Source organism: Peromyscus eremicus, chromosome 20 (genome assembly GCF_949786415.1).
Source record: "Peromyscus eremicus chromosome 20, PerEre_H2_v1, whole genome shotgun sequence".
NCBI lineage: Eukaryota > Metazoa > Chordata > Mammalia > Rodentia > Cricetidae > Peromyscus > Peromyscus eremicus.
Window position 1 is genome coordinate 57,251,999 of NC_081436.1, and position 22,615 is coordinate 57,274,613.

General features: G+C 38.6%; 1 protein-coding gene across 3 annotated transcripts in view; it reads left to right on the forward strand.

Annotated features, from left to right (window-relative positions):
- The window catches only part of Angpt1 (angiopoietin 1), a 250,764-nt gene that overhangs the window by 206,796 nt on the left and 21,353 nt on the right, over positions 1 to 22,615 (forward strand). For all 3 annotated transcript variants that reach the window (XM_059247853.1, XM_059247852.1, XM_059247854.1), the window contains exon 7: positions 2,935 to 3,101. In XM_059247853.1, the coding sequence (XP_059103836.1) occupies positions 2,935 to 3,101 (167 nt within the window). The remainder of the gene's footprint in view (positions 1 to 2,934; positions 3,102 to 22,615) is intronic.

The window sequence follows — 22,615 nt, forward strand, 5'->3', positions numbered from 1 at the left end:
TCAGTTGCTTCCCTCTGAAAGAAAAAAAAGGCAACTGTTCAGCAAGCAATTCTTTCTTTTTTTTTTTTTTTCTGGTACTCCTCCAGACCTGCATGCTGAGAGCGAGCGAGTACAGGCTTTTGTAGGAACGGCTCTCTTGTTTGTCCATTTTTGAGGCTCACCCGGGATCAATGCTCTTTCTCCCAGGGAAGCTGGAGAGTTTTATCCACACAACACTTTCAGCAGCATGGAAATATGTGACCTAAGACTTAACACTTCATCATTCCCAGCCTCTCCACTCACATTTAATATGATGGCTGAACCCTTGTTTCAATGCTGCGTGGCATAGGGACTTGTGGAGTGGCTAGAGGGACAGCTCTGGCTGGTCTGAGCTTAAAAACTGCAAGGGAAATCCCAGTGGTCCTCCTTGTCTTTCAAGCAATTGCTGCAGCTGAAGAGTGCTAACTCAGAGTTTCAGCCCCCTGTAACTTTCTATTCTGTGCACACATTCTAGCAGGAGAACTTTGGACTTCTTAGCATGTAGCACCTGCTCCTGTGAGATGCTGTAAAATCTTTAGCACATCCTAAAAACCGCTGATAATTTCTGCTACTGTGGCGCTTTCACCAAGTGTGGCCTGAGTGTCTTAGGAGGAGGGAAGTGAAATATGAGGGCTGGGATTAAAACCCCAGAACCCACATAAAAATCTATAGGTTGTGGCGAACACTTGTAGTCCCAGCACTGGGAGACTGAAACAGGAGGATACTGGGGTTTAGAGGCCAGCCTTTCCATCCAGTGATGTGAGCGTTGATGCAGTAAGAGATCCTGCCTCCAGAAGTAAGGTGGGAAGTGGGAAGGTAGACACAGTGAAAGAAGACATCGAATGGCAAACTCTGGCTTCCATATGCACTTGTGTGTGTGTGTGTGTGTGTGTGTGTGTGTGTGTGTGTGTGTGTGTGTGTGAAGACTTATACACACACACACACACACACACACACACACACACACGGAGTCACTAGAGTACTAACTTTAATGAATCCTGTATTTCCCTCTGAATTATGCAAATAGTCTTTAGAGGACTACATATTCATTGTCATCCAATCGGATATTGTGCAATTAGTCAAAAAATTAGTTAAATCAGAGAATAACTTTGAAAATGTCCACACACCTATTAACTTTCAATATAAAGCTATGAGTGTGTGTGTGTGTGTATGTGTGTGTGTGTGTGTGTGTGTGTGTGTGCACGAGCACACGCGCGTGCAGCAAACTTTGGGCACTCTAGGCGTTTGCTCTAACCACTGCACTGAAGCACCACACACTGCGATCTGTTGGTATTGGGATAGCAGACCTGACAGAAAGGGATTTGATATCAAACACTGCTGGTTGTTGGGAAGTAGTTCTATTGGCAGAGGCAATGGAACAAATTTAGAGAATTATTGGTAGACACTGAGCATCAGCATATTCTAACAAAGAAAGAGGGAACATTGACTCCTTTCTTAGGTTGATTAATGGAGGAAAAGTTAAGGAAATATCTGTTATACTTTAAAATTGATATAAAGTTGGAATAGAAATAAACATTTTCCATATTGTATTACCTGTGTTGAGACTATCAGTGCTGCTGTAATTATTATAATACTCCTTCACACTTCAAAGCATGGATTAACCCTTCATTAAATGACTCAATTAACTGTGGTCCATTTTTTCATAAAGTATATATTTTTCAACCAAGTATATATCCTGTGATTACAGGACCTGGTCTTTTAGTGTTATTGTGTGGCACAGTTAAGGAGTCTGTCCAGATGCAGATTGTGTGGAATGTTCTGAGATACATAGTCTGAAAGCTGACACTGTTATCTTTACCAGCTCTCGGTTGTATGGCTCAGACTCAATAGAATGATCTCTGAATATTGGTGCAAAGTGCTCTAACATTTGTCCTTCTGAGTTCTTCCTTCCCTTCCTTCTTTCCCTTCAATGTCTGTGAAATTTATTGCATGCCACTTCTTCATTAGTGTTGGAAAATTCACAAATATAGCACAGCTGCTACATCAGGTATTGCCAAGGGAGTGCTTTCTGAGCAACTGTGAAATGCCCTAAATCTATATCAGCAATTCCTCAGGTTCTTTCTTTGTCAATATCTTCAATGATAGCCTTGGGAGAATACTTCTCTCTCTCTCTCTCTCTCTCTCTCTCTCTCTCTCTCTCTCTCTCTCTCTCTCTCTCTCTCAATCTTCCTCCCTCCTTCCCTCCCTTTCCCCCTCTCCTTCCCTCTCCCTCTTCCCCCCCTCTCTCACACACACATACACAAAAGAACAAAAATGAAATTTTGACATTGCTGATATAGGTGACTCCAAAGAAAACCATAAGACCACAGTGAGACTTGGATACAATGAACTCAACTCAGTTACTCACTGGCCCCTATTACTCATCATTCTGCCTCCAAATCCAAATCTTTGCCAATGAAGAATCTAAATGATAACACCCATTGGTTTCTAGACTTGACTATTAAAATTAATTGAGGTCACTAGAAGAATTGAATCATCTGTGAAATTATAGTATAATTGGGCTCCTGAATAATGATAACAACAAATATAATACTAGTAAATCAAGGGAAGTATCCTGATAATAGTCATTGGAAAATGTTCAAATTATGTTTAAAATGTCAACTCAGTTTTAAAAAACTTTGTCTAAAAGAAGTTTGAATAGAGAATTATTTTGTGGTTAAGCCTAACTAGATTGATTTAACCCAAGAATGCCATAATAAACAGGTTTCTATGATAAGAATTAGATGTCAACTCCAGCCAAAGAGTACTAGAATAAGTTGGTAATTGAAACAAAGTATGAAAAGGCCAACAAAGCTACCTTTAAAAGATAATTTGTATTGCTATTTAGAAAACAGATTTGAACAGGACAAAGTTCCCTCTGGAGTAACAAGTGAGTGTCTCTCTTCTTTCTCGCAGGGCTTTGGGAATCCTTCTGGTGAATATTGGCTGGGGAATGAGTTTATTTTTGCCATAACCAGTCAGAGGCAGTACATGCTGAGGATTGAGCTGATGGACTGGGAAGGGAACAAAGCCTACTCACAGTACGACAGATTCCACATAGGAAACGAAAAGCAGAACTACAGGTAAGCTTCGCTCAAGAACTGTAACCAGTGGTCTTTAACCTTACCACCAAGGAGCTGTAATTCAAAAGCAGGAAATAACGTAGATTGTGCCCGACAATGAAAATTCAACTTGTTTGTCTAGGCCTATGATGATGAGATACAGAAAACCCGGCAAGGGTTTCTCACAGGCTCCAATGTTAGCCTTAAAAAAAAAAATAATGAATTCATTTTATATACAGACCCCAGTTTACCCTTTCTACAGCCCCTCTGCCACTCCCCTTCCCTCTCCCCCCTCTTCCCTCCAATCCACTCCTCTATTCTGAAAAGAGCAGGCCTCCCATGGATATCAACAAAACATGGCATATCAAGTTGCAATAAGACTAAGCACTTTGCTTTGTATTAAGGCTGTGCAAGGCAACCCAATATGAGGAGTAGGGTCCAGAAAGCCAGCAGAAGAGTCAGACAGAACCCCTGCTCACAATGTTAGAAGTTCCACAAGAAGATCAAGCTGTACAACTGTAACATATATGCAGAGGGCCTAGGCCAGTGCAGGCTCCCTGGTTGTTGGTTCAGTCTCTATGAGCTCCTATGAGCTCAGGTTAGTTGATTCTGTGGGTTTTCTTGTGATGTCCTTGACTCCTCTGGCTCCTAAAAATCCTTACTCCCTCTTTTCATCAGGATTCCCTGAGTTGAGCCTAATGTTTGGCTGTGGGTCTCTGCATCTGTTTCCAGAGGCTGAGTGAAGCCTCTCCAATGACAATTGGGCTAGGCAATCTATGAGTATAGCAGAATATTGTTATGTATCATTACATTGACTTTTTTTTCCCCTCAAGCTGTGTTTGGTTCTGTCTTAGGTCTCTGGGCCATCCAGCATCTGGGTCCTGGCACTCCAGGCAGTGTGTGTATGGGGTGGGGGACTCCCTCTCATGGCATAGGTCCCATAGATTAAGACTTTGGTGTTAGCTCAGTCCTAGGGGATACTGAATTAAGTGAGGCATATGTGGCTGTACTGTAATTGCTATGAAGGTTTAATGGCTTCATATATCTAAGAATGATACCAGAAACTATGTGACTCAAGGCCTTCTAATAATCTACTCTTCCTAACAAAAGATCTTAAGGTTTTATTTCCTTTACTTTCGTTAAATTTTAATTTTTCAAATTACTTCCAATGTAACTAGAGGGAATTTTTGTATTTCTGAGTGATTTGCATCAAAGGAGACAAGGCATTGTCAGCAGGATTTTTTAAATAACAAACTGCAAAAAAATCTAAATGATAAAGGCCATACATATAATAGAATGCAGAAATAGACTATACTATTGATTTTAATGGTTCTGATTATTTTCTCAATGAGGAGCTCATAGCTTAGAAAAAATAAAAACTATGGCGATTAAGCTATTGTAGATTTATTTCACAAACATTTACTGCGTTATTATCATGTTCTAAGATTATGATTAGGCACTGGCCATTCTCAGTCAATTTCACAGACCTTATAGTCAGACTCTGTGACTAACAGCTTCTAAAAACCTGGTTAACATTCCTCAAAACCAGGAGACTATGGTAGTTGGTGTCATCCCTGACCTAGCCATACAATACTCATCACATAACAAATCCTTAATCGCCTGTGCTTTGATTTCATAACAGGTAAAGAAGAATTGCAATGACTTTTGATTCTCAATATCATCTGTCTTGCAACCATAATAGTAAACATCAAACGGGTGACATATGGCTGCCTGTAACTTGTAGTGCTACCAAACAAAGCCTTGTGGTTTTTCCATCCAGTGTGGCTGGCTGTGTCCTCGGAGATCAAATCTTTCTGATTCTTGTTTGTCTTTTTAAGTCATAACAGTCTTTGGGAACTAAAATCTGACTTTTCTTTCAATGGCAGGATATTACATGTACGATTACATGTAGAGCCTTGGAGATATAATAATCATTTTCTTAACAAATACGGATGATGTCACATAATGGAGGATGAGGAATAGATCTAAGAAGTACAAGTCTCAGAGTGGGAACAAGGGTATACTTTATGGCAGCTCCAGAAACCAAAGAAGAGACATTTATAAAATGTAATGGAGTGTAAGAAGAAATGTTTCTAAGGAGGTCAATATTTTGAGAGTTTTGTAACAAGAAAAACCACTGTAAAACATCAGGGGTACTCTTATGTAAATGTTTTGACCTGAAACTTGAAACTATATGAAACTTGGCTAATGTCAGACAGCTTGACAATAGAACTAGCAAGTAATTAGTCTAGTCTTTTTCTAGGCTTCTGAAGAATTTGCCCTGGTTCCTTTCCAAAATGCCGCTCAGTTTGCTGTAGGCGGTTGTGGTAGAGGGGCTTGTGCATATGTGTGTGTGTGTGTGTGTGTGTGTGTGTGTGTGTGTGTGTGTGTGTGTGTGTATGCACGTGCAGTTGGGTGGTCTTTGATGGATAATAACAGGGCAAGCTTGGGGTAGCTGGCATCCTCAAGGCTCCTGGAGTCAAGTGTTCATTACTCTTGTCTGTGCATGCAGGAGCCCTGGCTTTGTCTTGGAGCTCACCACCACTACCTTTATTAAACACTCCATGAACTTTTGGTATCTATGATTCTCTTGTCCACATGTCTTTCACACATATGATACAGAGCTATGGTAAAATATCAAGTCTTCCTAGCTTTGGAATGGTGTACACTATAGGATTTTCTTTCATGAAAGACGTTTGAAACTTGAGAATCAGAATTGCAAAGCTAGGGCTGTGATTTAATTTAATACTTTTGGTTTTAAAGGAAAGAAAGCAGAGGCTAAAAGGCACACTATTTTTCTCGGGGAGAGAGAGGCATTTTTTACTATTCTCTTTTTCATGGTGGTTTCTCTGATAGTATTGCCATAACAAAGTGGGTGGTACTGACTTTATCTCTTACCATAACTTAACAAAAGGTACATTTGCCATAATTTCCTCTCACAAAATTGAATGTAGGATTCCTGTTTTCATCAAATAGGAAATTATGATGCATTAAAATCAAAAGCCTGATTTGGAGGATGGTTAAACTAAGTATGCCTTAGAAAGTATTACTATTCCTTCTTTGCCAAAAAAGACTATTAGTTTGAATGTAAAGATGTTTCCCATAGGCTCTTGTGTTGGAATAATTGGTCCCAGGTTGGTGGCTACTGGTTAGAGGGTGCTGTAGCTTTAAGGAGGCCTTACTGGATGAAGCAGGTGCCTCAACAATGGGCCTTGAGGCTTTGTAGGTGGCTCCACTTACCGTCTGCTCTCTGCTTCTGGATTGTAGATACTATGTGACCAGCCACCTCAAATGTCTGCTGCCATGCTTTCTCCTTCATGATAGACCATAACACTTCATTTTATATATACAAATGTTTTGTCAACATGTATGTCTGTGTACCACATGCATGCTTGGCATCTGGGGAGGCCAGAAAGGGGAATCAGATCCACAGGAACTGGAGTTACAGTTGGTTCTTAGCACCATGTGCTTGCTGGGATATGAACCCAGCTGGGATTTGAACTGAAAGAGCAGCCAGTGCCAGCCCCTATACTACTTAACTGAGAGGCCAGAATAAACCCTCCTTTCCTTGAGTGGTTTTTATCAGGTGTCTTATCACACCAACGAGAAAAGTAACCTATATAATCGAAGATAAGCAAATTCCTTGTGGCTTCTCTCCCTATTTGTGTTTTGAATTAAATTCACAGGGTTTTTTTCTTTTATTTTTCCTTCTTTTATAGATGCTGTTAAGTGAAATAGTACTTTTACTTCCTCCTTCCCTTTTCTCCCTCCAGCCTCTCCCAGATACTTTTATTCGAACCCCTCCACTCTCAAGTCGATAGCCTTTTACTTTTAATATGCTTGTTACACACACACACACTCACTCACACCCACAAATGTGTATTCATATATATATATATATATATATATATATATATATATATATATATATATATATATATATAACTAGAACCTCTTGAGTCTGTTCTTGTTTTTGTGTGGATAAGATTTCAAAGCCGACTCTGCACTGAATAACCAATAAAGGAGCTCATCCCTAGAAAAAGTTAGTTCTCTTCCCAGCAGTTGCATGTAGTTCTTAGAAATTTTATTCTGAAGATGCTTTTAGCTATAGTCACAGACCTTATTTTAAAAAATGAAAACTCATGCTTATGTTCTTAACATATACTGATTAAAAACAAGTGTTGCAAATGGATAGATTAGCTTAGAGATGTGCACATAATACACATATTTCCCTTTTATCCTCCAAGGAAACTTCAAATGATTTTCTCAGATGAAAATAAAATCCACAGAACCCAAGAGAACATATATCAGAAAAAAATAATAATGTAGAAGTGTCATGATAAACATATCATGTGGAATAACACTCAATCAATATGAAATTATTAAACACCTCCCCGGGGGGGGCGGGTATTATCCATATCCTCATCATCTAACGCCTGGGCTATTGTACAGCCTTCCTGCCTCTAGCCTTGCTACTCTCAAATATTTCTTTCCCACTTTATCTGGAATGATTTTTCAATAGACAACCAGGTTTGGTATTTATCCTCTTTTATAGATTTGAACAATATTTTAATATCTGCAAGTGACGTCTTAATGGTAGTCTTAATGCTTTTTGTCACTGCTAACAAAAATCCAGCTGATACCGCTAACCTTTTTCAACCCAGTGCCTTCCTCATTGTGATGGCATTTGATAAATTTTCTAAAACTTTCGTGTCTTACTGGTGTTATATCCATATCATGCATACACAAATCTAACTTTATTACATGGATATGTTTTCTACAACTCAGATTATGTCTTAACCGAGGATATCTTCCCTGAAGCCTTCCCTAACAAATGCTGCGGTGTGCCAGCCCCATTGTTCCCTTGAGATCTGGGTCACACTTCCTACCTCCTGGGAATGGTGGTGACAGATTGCTTCCAGCTGATGCTCCCTCTTGAAGTATTGCTGTCTTTAAGAGAAGTCATATCACCCAAAGTCAATCTTTCTTTCAGTAGGCAAATTATGACTGGTCAACACAGGAGTGTAAAAATACTCCCGTCCCCATTCAAGGACAAGGTGTACAATCTCCTTGCTGTGCTTTGCTTTTAGGATGACCTCTTTGGCCACAATGTCCTGATCCCTTCACTATGCCATAAAAAGTAGAAGCAGTGCCCTCTAATGCACCCATACTGGTTTTCCAGAGAAACAAGGTACCCTCATTTTCAAGCCTATTTGGATTCTGTGCTTCTATTGACTCGTGAATGGCTCTCTAGCATCTGTACCCTATCACATCACTAATAAATATTAACTAATTCTAGCTAGCATTCTTTTTCTCTATATGCTACTCTTATTTTTGCTCTCTATGTGTGTGGGGAATAATTTCCATGAAATTCAAGTTATATCTGTTCGCAAAATTACCAAGAGTTGATAGATCATGTACGTGCGTGTATACTTATTACGTATCACGCGTTTTGTTTTCACAGAAGAAAACCAGGCCATAGCACTTTGCACAAAGTCACAGGAACTAATATGACTACAAGGAAGGATTTGAAGTTTGCTCTTATAACTGCCCACTATGTATATGGCCGTTTCACAATAAAGGACAATTCATTAGCTAGTCTTTTAAATTAAATAAAATAAAAACACCTAGTCTATGGCAGTATGTTTCTTCTAATCTTTTTTTTTTTTTTTAGCACACATTGCCTCTTCTCTTTTAATCCCAATTTTCTCTCCCATTCCTTTTATCTTTCCTTCCTTCTTTTCTTCTCTTTTATTCTTTCTGTGCTTTGAGATAGTATCTCACTCTGCCAGATAGACTTGCCTTGGAATTTACTTTGTAGCCTTATTTTCAGTGGCCTTAAACTAATGATAATGCTCCTGCCTTGGTCTCCTAAGGACTGGACTACAGGTGGGAACTCACACGCTGGTGTGGGTCTCAACTTTCCAGCCCCATAAATTAAAGTGTTTGTGAAGCTTCTTGAAGCTTACAAATTATTTTTCTAGATTGGTACTTTTAAGAAGATTTATTTTAACAGTTTGAAATTTTGTCTGAATGTGTGTATGTGCACTATGTGAGTGTCTGGTGCCTGCAGGGGTCATAAGAGTGTAACAGACATGCTGGAACTGGAATTACGGATGGTTGTGAACCACCATGTGGATGCTGGGAGCCAAACCCAGCTTATCTGCAAGAGCAACAAGTGTTTTTACCTGCTGAGCCATCACTCCAGCTGGCTCTACTTTTATGTGTACATTTCTATTTTATGGGTTTTGAATTACTTAATAAACAATTGGATTTTTATGTCCCTAATAAATATTTAAGAGTTTCTGTCAGTTTAGGGATTAAAGTGGCCTTTTACTTCTCATAAAAGTTTGCTATCTCAACACAAAGTTAAAAAACAAATATACAATCATCAACACAATAATAAATTCTACTTTCAAAATAACAGATTAATTGTGGAGTTGAAAAGATGCTGTGCTCAGTGGATTGAAAAGAAAACAACTCTGTAATGAGAATCAGAGCTGTGTAGGCTCTAAAGAAATCTGGGTTCATTGTCTGTAAAACCAACATGAATATACTAGTCATGGTTATTCAGGAAAACAGAGCTGTGATGCTTGCTATGGAAATTACATTGAAATAAATGCTTACCATGTGGCTTGGTGAACAAGCCAGGACAATATGTTTTGACCATGTTCAGCTCCTCTCCCCCAACTCTTCTTAGATCCACCTGCCTTTCTTACCCAACCAACTTTGTGTCCTTTTTTTTTTTTTTTAATCCTTGGAGATCAATTTGTGCTGTCCAAATATTCTTGAGTGTATCATGTTCTGCTGAAAAATAGTGTACTCATCAGTGATGACAGTCTTAGAGAAAATTGTCTCTTCCCTATCCATGATGGAATTGGGTTCACCTTTGGCTTGTACAAGTTTTGTACATGGTGTCCCAACCATTGTGAGTTCATGTGAACGACTGTCCTGCTGTGTCCAGAAGATGTTTCCATGTAGTCATCCACCATGTCTGGGTCTTAGCATTCTCTCCACTCCCCTTACACAATGATTCTTGACACTTGATGGGTGGTGGTGGTAGTGGTGGTGATAGTGATATATATATATATATATATATATATATATATATATATATATATATATATTCCTTTAGAGCTGAGAACTCTACAGTCTGTTTTTCTATGCACCTTGGTCAGTGTGGGTCACTGTGTCAATCACCATCTATTACAAATGATGGTTGAGAGATTCACTGATTTATGGATATAAAGATAAGCAATTAGGGGTCCATTTAGTATGGTATCCATTTATCTTCATAATGGTAGGCTTTCTCCTAGTGTCTACGACCTGTATAGATATAGACTAAGCCTGATAATAGTGCCACGGATGGATTTCATCTTGTGAGAGGAGGGACTTAAATCCAATCAGATAGTGATTGGTTACTTCCATTATGTTCACGTAACTGTTACAACAGTGGGGATATCTTGCCAGGCCAGTCTGGATATGATTAATTATTACTTTTCTCCTCCAGTAACTTGTGTAGTTACTTCCAGTACTATGAAAGCTAACTAGTAAGGGTGAAGTTTCCAGATTTCTACCAGTGGCATTTTGACATGTTCTGTGGCTCGAACATGTGGACAAACACTTTATTTGTACTTATAAAACAAAAAGAAGTGTGGGAAAGAGGGTCCCCAAATAAGCAATCCAACAGTAGTATAATTTAGTTGTATCTTAGGCAAATTACTGATCATATTTATAACTAAATTATCTTATCTTTTTGTAAGAAAATACGCTCATCAGAAATATTATATGATCTTACATTGTATCTGGTAAATGTAAATTTAGTCACATAAATGTGAAAGGTATTTAGGTTTTTAAATTCAATTTATTTTGATGAGGGGATGGAATAATGGCTCAGTGGTTAAGAGCACTAGATGCTCTTCTAAAGAACCCAGGTTTGATTCCTGGAATCCATACTGCAGTTCACAACCAATCTAAAGCTCCATTTCCAGGTGATCTGATGAGCTCTTCTGGCTTCTGTGGGCAAAAGGCACATACTTGGTGCACAGAAATACATGCAGACAAACATGCATACACATAAAAGTAAATATAATATAATATAATTTTTAAAAATTATAGTAATATAGTCTGTCTTGACATTTACCCGGTGGCTGGAAGTTTCTCCACTCCTGCCTGGCCCCGTGGTTCTGTAGCTGCTTATAAAATGATTCAGATGCTTATATTAATTACAAACTGTATAGCCTAACGGCTCAGCTTCTTGCTAGCTCGCTCTTTCATCTTAAATTAACCCATTCCTATTAGTCTATATGTTGCCATGTGGCCATGGTGTTACCGGTCTGCTGGCATCTTGTTGCTCCTTGGGCAGTGGCTGGCATCTCTCCTACTCTCCTTTCTTCTTCTCTTTCTTCAGTTTGAATGTACCGCCTAATCTTATTCTGCCTCGCCATTAGCCAAACAGCTTTCTTTATCAACCAAGCAGAGCAACGCATATTCACAATGTACAGAAAGACATCCCACAGCATCACCCCAATATCTTAAAAGCCTCCTTTGCTGCTTACTTTTCTTAATTTATTATAATTCAGAATCTAAACCAGATCCACTTATTGCCTTGGTCATAACTCTAAATATCTTATACCTAGGACATACTACCATGTACTAAAAGCTGGCCAAAAATGAATTTAAATTAATAAAAATTAATATTTATAGAAAACTGATATTAAAGAAATCAGGATTTTTTTTCAGGGCATTTCTTTTCTTGATTGTTTTTTCTCGATTAGATTTAACTTTATCTTTTAGACCAATGATTTGTACATTTCACATTCTCTAACACTCAAACCCGTTAAAGGTCCATTTGGGCTAGGTTAAAAGATTTGTGAAAAATCAGAGTTTATAAAATTTATTAAACTAATAATTTTTGAAATGGTTTTAGCTTTGATCCTTCTCTTGCTAATGTCTTGAATGATTGTAATACATCATTGAAAACTACTATTTTATGTTATTATAAGTAAAAAGTGTGATTTATTATTTTAAAACAAATTTAACGTTACTATTTTCAAGAAAGAAAGAAGAACTGAATAAAGGCTTTCTAACTTTAATGTTAAAAAACATAATTTTAAACCATATATTTTACCAATTATTTTTACAGTTTTTCTTTTCACCATTTCTTGGAGAACTTTAAAAAATCTGAACTTCATTTTTCCAAACCATATGGTTGTGGTTTGGACATAATTAGTAAATATTATAGTATTACAGATAGTAAAATAAGTCCCTCTGCACATAGTAGAAAACTAGAATTATTTAAATCTGAAGATAGTATGTATCACTTTATAATGCTCCTCTAATTATGATATGGTTGTGCCATTTATAATTCATATTGGTGGATATTAACTTTTGTTTTCTTCACGTTTGTGGGGTTTGAATGGTACTCAGGTCAGAACTGACTGACTGATGTCTATCATAAGCTTTTTTCTGGAAAGATTCTACATAATAGATAAATAAAATATTGAGAAAATTGTGGAAAAAGACTTGAAATGTTCTGGCCACTAAACACATCTGTTTTGCACAAGTTTTATTTTTGATTGGGATCTTTTTTGGGGAAGTGGTTTGATGTAATGTATTAAATATTGCACTGGGAACTCAGACACATGAACTCTAGACTTGGATCTGCAGTTGCTTTTCTGAATGACCTCGGACATGTTGCTTCACGTTTCCAAATCTCAGATCCTCGGGAGTAAAATGAGGAGGCAAAGCTGAGGTTCATTCCAAATCTACAAAACAAATTCATACGAACTGCAAAGAAGTCTCTTGAGCTTCCCATGTAAATCTGAGCCCTGCATTTTTGGAGGTATTGGAAAACTTGCTTTCCTTTTTTTTTTAGTGAAATGTTTCTCATTTCTCTGATCCTTGGGGCTACATGGCCCTATAGTCCTGGCTGGAACCAGTAGCAGATGTTTTGAAATACTAAGAAAGTTATTTTTGCAGAACTCCACTGCTCTCTTAAATATCCAGCAGAGGTTTCCAAATTGAACTTTCAAGAAGTTTTATTTGAATTTCCAAAGCACCTCTGTCCCCCTTTGCCTCTCTTTTAAAACAGGGTCTCACTGTGTATACCAGATTGTCCTTGGACTCATGAACCTCCTTAACTCAGCCTCTTAGATATTGTGATTATAGGAATGTGGCACCCATACCTGACTACAGATAGATTTTCCAATTTAGTAGAAGTCATAATTCTACTCAACCTGTTGCTTTTGCTGTGATTATGTCCCCAAGCCCAGAGATGATTGTTTTAATGACTGGAATTGGAATTTGTATTATATACTTCTTGTCTGAGATGAAACACTTCTGAGGTGCAACTACTTTGGAGGGCGGGAGAAGAGATGGGTAATAAAAAGCCACATAAGCAACATAATGCCACAAACACCAACCAAAATAACAAGGCATGAGTAAGTGGCCATGGACTATTTGGGAAAGTTGGGAAGGCTCACCTGGAGTAGCCTGATTAACATAAAATGGGAAAATAGGAATTATCTGGACAATAATGCAGAGTAGATAATAGAAATAATAGCAGATATGAAAGTTTAGAAGTTAGGTGTGAGGTGGTGGAATGGGGTCTCACTCAGTGGTGAACACACAGCACTTGTTCTCAGCATCTTGTGCAGCTATGCATTTCTGCATAAGCTGTTTGCTGCAAAGAGAAGGTTTGCTGCTCAAGACTGAAATTGGCACTAGTTTATAGATATAAACACAAATATTTAGTAGGGATTTTGGTAACACAGCAGTTTAGCAAAACACAAGCATTAAGCCCAAGCCTGTGCCTGTGACTTCCTTTGTCACTGGCCTTTGACTAGGTCCATAATACTAGGCATGAATTACTTTCAACAGAGCAAGCCTTAGATCCAATCAGAAATCAGTTATTTAAAAAAAAAGTGTAGCTGGGGTTATCTCCTGGTCCTGCCTGGCCCATGGTCAGAACAAGTCTCTCTCACCCGCCAATACCACAGCTGCTTGGACCAAAATAAACACACAGATGCTTATATTACTTATAAGTATGGCCATGGCAGGCTTTTTGCTATCTAGTTCTTATATCTTAAATTAACCCACTTCTATATTAACCCATGTGGCTTGTGGCTTACCGGTACTTTACATCATGCTCCTCATTGCCACGGCTAGCAGCGACTCCTGACTCAGCCTTCTACTTCCCAGAATTCTCCTCTCTCCTCATCTCACCTACACTATACTTCCTGCCTGGCTACTGGCCAAACAGCATTTTATTTATCAATCAATCAGAGCAACACATTCATAGCATCCCCAGCAAAAATGAATTGTAGACTTTCTTCCCCAGAATAAGGAAGAAACTAAAATTTCACTTGCATCTATTTGTGATTTAGCTCCATGCTCAAGTCCCTGGTTAAGAACCTGATTGAGATTGTAGTTGGGTACTAAAGATAAGAGATCAGTTCTGCTGAGATTGATGATAGATGAGGCATGTTGGAAGAAGTTGTGGAATATTGGGGAAAGACTTCCTTGAGGAAATCCCAGGTGCTTTATGGAAATGTGAATGTGTGTGTGTGTGTGTGTGTGTGTGTGTGTGTGTGTGTGTGTGCAGCAAGCATGAAAGATGGTGGAAGAGGAGGAGGGAGCTTGGGATTCCAGTAAGAATTTCAGTAAGTATGTGGACAAAAAACAGAGGTAGGAAAGAGCATGCCTCATTGTAAGAACAGCCGCCATCTCCAAAGTGGGGGTTCACTGTACTACAGATAACAGAAGACCGTAATCCATGCTGAAGAGTGGGGAATTATACTGATTGTGAAGAGAAGTAAATACAGGGATGGTTTTGGTCTACAGAAGAATCTGCTTATCCACACTGGCTTCTTAATTGCAGACCTTGTTGTAACATTCCATCCAGCACGAGAAGAGAAAGTATTTCCCCCTGCAGCAAACCTCACACAATGCCTCTCAATGATTTTTAGCATCATAACCACTCCACTCTGTCCTCAGTCTGGAAGATGCTGGAAAGGAATTTTCTCACTGTTCTCTAAATAGAAATAACAATGAGAATATATCGGCTTCCCTCAGACTTTTTATACTACAAAACACCTATTGAGATTCTCAGATTTTACAATGTTCTAAGTTATATTCTGGTAAAAGAAAAAAATCTGTAAGTTTGTTGAGATGGCTACTGACCTGGGATTTTACACACTGAAAGAGGGCCCAGCTAGGGAGCCATTCATTTGGAGCTGACTTTGTTAGTCAAATAAAACCTCATGGGAATTGAAATACACTTTAGAGAACTGTTTATATGTTTTGTAGGGATGTTATGCCATATAATTCATCTTGACCCTCAAATTTTGTGATGTATTACTAGAATAGGCAAGGTGCACTAGAAGAAGTATTTTTGTTTGTTTGTTTGAGGTTGTTTTCTTTTGAACTAATAGCAGATAGTTATAACTGTATTTTTCTGAGCTTTGGAAAATAGATTTCGTTTCTTTAGAACTCACAAAGATCTCTCTCTCTCTCTCTCTCTCTCTCTCTCTCTCTCTCTCTCCTTCCCTCTCCTCCTCTCTCTCCTGTGTGTGTGTATAATCTCATCACTACACAAAGGAAAGCAAAGATAATAATATTTGATGTCAGTATTTTCTTTGAAGTAATGTATAATCACCAGTTTCGAAATCATACAAGCCTCATGGCTGTCCCTGAGAAACACTGAGAATTGACTTTCGCTGGAATATTCAGATAGGAGTTGCTTGTGACAGTGTTTTTAGTGTCAAAACTTCAAAGAGAAGGCAGGAATAGTTGATTAATTAATTAGGCTGGAGTCATAAGTGATAGGAGAGTGACTCAAAGCGTATCATCCAAACTTAAATAGATGAAGGAGAAACAGTACATCATGTATACATGGATACTGAAAGTTAATATCTGAAAGGATACCAGTGGAATCTGAGAGTAAGTAACACTAGAGTTTCAATGCTGGTCATCATTTGGACAAAGGATTTGGGGGATTCTGGAAGTCCTAATAGTGCAGAGCCTCCAGGAACTTCTATATGTGGTAATATTTTGTTTGTGCTCCAACAAATAAAGCTCTGCCCTCTGGGGAGGAGGAAACAGAAAGTGAAAAGGCAAGGCAGAGAGAGGAATACAAGGCAGGCAGAGACAAGAGCTCAGCCCCTTTACGGCTGAGGATTTGGTGAGGTAAGAGGTGGCTGTGGCTTGCTCCTTTGTCTCTCTGACCTCTCATCATTTACCCTTATATCTGACTGGATTTTTATTAAGACCAATTAGAATTTGTACTACATCAGATGCCCCACATTAGGTGCTAGATATAGCACAAATCCTAATTTGTCTTAATAAAAACCAAAGACCAGACATAGGGGTAAATGCTGAAAGATCAGAGAGACAAAGGGGCAAGCCACAGCTGCCTCTTAGCTCGCCAGTTCTGCAGCCTGAAAGGGGTGAGCTTCTGTTTCTTCCTGCTTTATATGCCTCTCTCCACCCAGCCATATCATCAATATCCAGAGCTTGTCTGCTCTCCTACCCCCACAACAGCATGGCTTCCACTACAGGTATGCAAAGATAAATAACATGCTTTACTCAAGGCATCTGTGTCTTGCAAAACAAAACACTTTCTTAGCATAAATCTGATAATTCCCCAGTGACTCAGTTCCCTCTAAAAATAGTTTCCAGTCAAGAAAGATGTATAGTGACTAACTTTTCAGGAAGTAGGCATGAGAATTAAAGGACAGGTTAGATAGGGGATCTTTCTTGGGTTTTCAGAGTCCTTTATGAGTAAGGAAAGAAAACAGGTAAAGGTGCTCTAGACTCAAGAAACAAAGCACTCAATTAATCAGCAAAAGAAAACTAAGGAGACCATGGTAAATGAAGACCACATGAGAATAGGAAGAAACAAAGTGCTAGAGAGGCCCACAGAAATCCACAAAGATACCCCCACAACAGACTGCTGGCAATGGTCGAGAGACAGTCTGAACTGACCTACACTGGTGATGGGATGGCCAAACACCCTAATTGTCGAGCTAGAAACCTCATCCAACTACTGAGGGATCTGGATGCACAGATCCATGACTAGGCCCCAGGTGGATCTCTGGGAGTCCAATTAGCGAGAATGAGGAGGGTTTATATGAGTGAGAATTGTTGAGACCAAGGTTGGATAAAGCACAGAGACAAATAGCCAAACGAACGGAAACATATGAAATATGAACCAATGGCTGAGGGGTTACCAACTGGATCAGGCCCTCTGAGTGGGTGAGACAGTTGATTGGCCTGATCTGTTTGGGAGGCATCCAGGCAGTGGCACCGGGTCCTGTGCTCATTGCATGAGTCGGCTGTTTGAAACCTGGGGCCTATGCAGGGTCCCTTGGCTCGGCCTGGGAGGAGGGGACTGGACCTACCTGGACTGAGTCCACCAGGTTGATCTCAGTCTGTGGGGAAGGCTTTGCCCTGGAGGAGATTGGAATGGGGGGCAGGCTGGGGGGAAGGTGACGGGGGCGGGAGCGGGGAGAACAAGGGAATCTGTGGCTGATATGTAGAACTGAATTGTATTGCAAAATAAAAATTTAAAAAAAAAAAGAAAACTAAGGGTTCTTGAAGGACTGGAACTTTAACTGATTAAAGAATAGATGTTTGAATGAATATTCTTCAGCCTCTGTGTGTCAAAACATTGACCTTACACTAGGTAGTCTGTCCAAATATCTACTCTTCAGTTGCCTGTTCTTTAAACCTAGTATTTTATTGGCTCTTTCAAATAATATAAAACAGTGTGGACCTGAGAGAAAACTGATCCTTTCCATCTGTGACTTCTCCACCTTACTTCCCTCCCAGGGATGTATTGATAGGCCATGTCTCCATCTCACTATATTTACAAATTTTACTCCAGACACTTGCCTATCAAAGCATATTTGTTTAGTTTAGATTCAGTCATTAACTTTAATTCATGTTTCCTGAGGTACCATGAGACACAGTCTCACTCTTTGGAAGCTAATGGTTTATTTATTTATTTACTTATTTTCTGGATGTGGGCGAGAAGACGGAAATAATACCTTTCAGTCGATGATTTTATTGGCAGGTTTTTTTCTTTCAATTTTTACTTATTTTGTACTGCACCACTTATATGTACTTGATCCTTATTTCCCTATGGTGTCTATAATTGTTCTCATATACTTCACTCTCAACTAGTCAAAGTGCACACTATCAGTTGTTTTAATCTTCCTGCTCACACACTCTTTTCCTCCCAATCTTCTTTTCAGTTTGTGCTTCTACTTACAGATTTGTATCTGTGGATGTTGATCATCATCAGACCACTATCTCTCCTGAACATTGTTCACTGATTGCTTCATACCTTTTCTTATCATTTTCTCACAAATGCATTGATAGGCTTTTGGGAACAACTAAGTGTTCATGTCACTTTTGGAGCATTTGGTCAAACACTATTTCTCCAGTGTGTAAGAAAGTATTTCAGGAGGCTTACAGAGCCTTTCCAGCAGAGATGACTATCCCAAGATTCAAGACCAACAAACAAAACTTCTGTTCTTTAACAGAGTATGAAGCTGTTGGAACAGGCTCAAAAATTTAATGCCTGGGTTCCAAAGGAAATTATCCAATTGCATGGGCATTTGTGTATGGTATAGGTCTCTTCATAAAATTTGATGCTTTCATCTCTCATTTGGGCTGAAGTAGTCATTTTAGTGGGGTGTTTTATGAGTTATTTTTTTTCAGTCTTTCTTTGTTGGCAGCCATAGCTCAAATCTATATTCATTAAAGCAGTGCCCAAATACAATGTGAACAGACCATTAGATCATTAATATTGGCTAAATGTCAAATCATGAAAAATAATGCCCTTGGACCTTGAATTCTAAAAGATAATTATGTTATTTGAGTCAGGGTGTTACAGCATATAGACTATCTCTTGAGATGACTAAAATTTAACCTCCAAGCAATTTGAAATCTTAGTTCATACTGACTCAATAAACAGTTATTTGAATGCTTATTATGTGTGGGGGATATGAGTTCATAAAGAGCTAAAAATTTTCAGTCTAGTCAAGCAGATGAGGCACATATATAACTAATAATATTACATTAGGAGTGGTAAGCCATTTATCTGTGTAATGAGACTTTAATGAGAAGAGGGTTTGTGGACTGTCTCAGTGGGAAATTCACTTGCTGCTTAAGGATGAGGACCTGAGTTCAGATCCCTAGCACCCATGTACAACCTGACTGTGGCCGTGCTTCAGTAGATCTCTGGTGGTGTACTAGCATAGGCTGTATAATTGGATGACTTCTGAATAATTTTGGATGAATGAATAGAATGTCACATTAAGATGTCATTATAGAAATAATTAAAAATTTCATTTAACTAGAGCTAATTTATTCTTATTTTATAAAAATGAAAATTATTTTTAGTTTCAAATGAAGAAAAGGGATGGAAAGGTACTAAGATTTTTGATATCGCTAAATAAATGGTGCCTGCAACACACTCAATTAACTGAAGGAATTTATTCTTTCTTCTCTTTCCTTGATGTTAGACAACCTTCAAACACAGTTATGCTCAAATTTCACAAGGCTTGTTGGAAACCTCCCCATCCCCCCCTCTTCCAAAACATTAATCTCTATCAAACTTTGGCAACAAACTCTTTCATTTACAAAACTTAGTTCTTTGATATTCATCATTTGTATAACTCCCCAAGACTTCTTCATAATGTCAAAAAAGAAATGCCTGTGGAAATAAGGATAAATATACAGAATATTATTAGGGATTTTGCTAGCTTAGTAAAGTAGTGGCTTTAGGTTTTCCTCCAAGATCTATGACTTTATTGGCCCTGGATAGCTGGTTAGGTTTCCAGTATCAGGCATGATTTCCCTCTTGTTCAGCATGTCTTAAGTCCAATTAGAGAACTGTTGGTTACCACAAGGTACTAACACCACTTTTGCACCCTTAGGGTTACCATGCCCTGTTGGTCATTGTTGTAGTTCATAGGCATCATAGCCAGGCAGGACTCTTTGCTCCCTCCCTTGGCAGCTTACAGGGCACCTTCCGGCACCATGAAAGCTAGTCCTCAGGAAGGAAGGCTTTTAGGTCAGTGCTAGATCAGGTGTGTCTGGGCCCTGTGTCAGAAGTGCACGGTGTCTTCATCAACTGGACTTGTCTTCCATTTCCCGGAGGGGAGTGGGGCAACCAAGGGCAAATTAATATCGTGCTTTAGGAGTCTCTTGGACTCCCCTGACCAAAAACTTAAAATAGGGCTTCTCATACCTGGTATTGGGAGGTTGTTAGACACTCTTTGGGGCTTGGAGGGTGCATTGTGAACCCAGATGGGAAATTTTTATTTAAATTATATATGTATATTTATACATCAATCTTATGTGTATTATAAGTACTTCAGGGAAATCATATGATTCCTTATGACTTGTTTTCAGACATTCTTACTATTATTTTACTATCCTCTCTTTTCTGTACTTATCTTCCTCCTCTCTCCCTAATTAGAGCCCCCCCTCTCTCTCTGTGTGTGTGTGTGTGTGCGTGTGTGTGTGTGTGTGTGTGTTAACCACTGTCCCCTTAAGATCATGAGTGCCCTGTTATTGTCTTCTATTGCTTTACCACCTTTTAAACGTGATCCCTTTCTGCTTTGCTGGTTTCTGGAATCACCCCAGGTTATTAACTCACATCTGAAGATTTGGAGCTGGTAAGCTCAGATGAGAGACTGTGTGGTTTGTCTTTCTGGGTCTGGGTTACCTCACTCAAGATGATCCTTTTCTAGTTCTATCCGTTCACCTACAAAGTTCATCATTTCAGCTTCTGTTTTTTCTTTTTCTTTTTCTTTCTCTCTTTTTTTTTTTTTTTTACTGTGGAATAGTATTTTATAGCTCATGTATGTATGCAATATTTTCACTATCTATTAGTCAGTTGAAGGACATGTATGTTGCTTTTATTTCCGATCTGTCGTGAATAGAACACCAATGAACATGGCTAAGCCATTGTCTGTGGAGGATGTCAATTCCTTTGGGTATATCTGGGAGTGATATTGTTTGGTCATATGGTAGATTTTTTTTTTTTAGTTTAAGTTTTATGAGGATTCTCCATACTGATTTCCAGAGTGGCTCCACCAGTTTGAATTCCTATCATCAATAGTGAACGAAGTTTTTGATTTTGATTTTTTGTTTGGTTGGTTTTGTGCCACTTCTCTTCTAGAATTTGTTTTCAGCTGTTTTGTTGATCTTTGCCATTCTGATTGGGGTAAAGGAAATCTCAAAGTTGTTGTGAATTGCATTTCCTTAATTTTTTTTGTTGTTTTGTTTTTGTTCTTGTTTTTTTTCGAGACAGGGTTTCTCCGTGTAGTTTTTGTGTGTGTCCTGGATCTCGCTCTGTAGACCAGGCTGGCCTCGAACTCACAGAGATCCACCTGGCTCTGCCTCCTGAGTGCTGGGATTAAAGGTGTGTGTCACCGCTGCCCAGCTACATTTCCTTAATTTTTCAGAATGATGAACATTTCTGAGATATCTCTAATCCATTTTTTTCTATTGAGAGCTCTCTGTTCAAGACACAGATCCATTTTTGAATAGATCATTTATGTTTTGACTATTTTTAAAAATTCTTTATGTGTTTTAGATATTAATCCTTTCTCAGATGTATGGCTGGCATGGGCCCATATACCTATGGTCTTTGGTCCTCATTAAGAAAATTTCTCTTTGCAATAGATAAAGACCATCACAGAAAGTTATAATCAATCAAAATGCAGAGTTGTGTATCCCAGTCTCAACTAATACATCTACAACACAACTCTTGTGCTCAAGGCTCAAGGATCATTGAGGAGGAAGGGCCAGGAAAATTGTAAGAGCCATAGGAAAAGAGAGTTTTCTGATAGACTGTGTCTCCTAGAAATGTCAGAGTATCTACACCCATGAAGTTTCACCAACACCACTGTCTAAATATTACCTGAACAAGGAGGGCACCAGTAAACATGCTAACATGGATGGGGAAAGACCAGTAGCTTCAACACTACACACAGAACTACAGACATCTAAGAAATTTCATCTGAGAGCAGGAGAAATAGTCTTCCCTAGGGGAGAGCACACCAATTGGTAATCTAATACCAAAGGGGAAGCTTTGAAAACACACACACACACACACACACCATTATATACACTGAGCAGGTTATATTTATGTATTTAGGAATGTGCACACACACAAACACACATACATGTAATAATAATTAAGGCAAGGAGAAGTCATGAATTTGAAAGCAAGCAAGATGTATATGGGAGAATTTGTAGTGAGAAAAGTGAGGGGAAAATAATTTCATTATATTATAATTTTAAAAAATAAAAAAAAAACCTTTAAAAACGATGTGTTTTCTTTTCAGAAGTCTGAAATAAAACAAACACTGTTTTCTTTCTATGTAAATCATTAAGAGAAATGTTGTCTTTATTTTTAGCAAAAGATGTTATCTGTATCTCTGAACGATGATGCTGTGGCCTATTCTAACAGCCTTCCTTGCTGATGATACCCTGCCCTTTCATTGGGGTAAAGA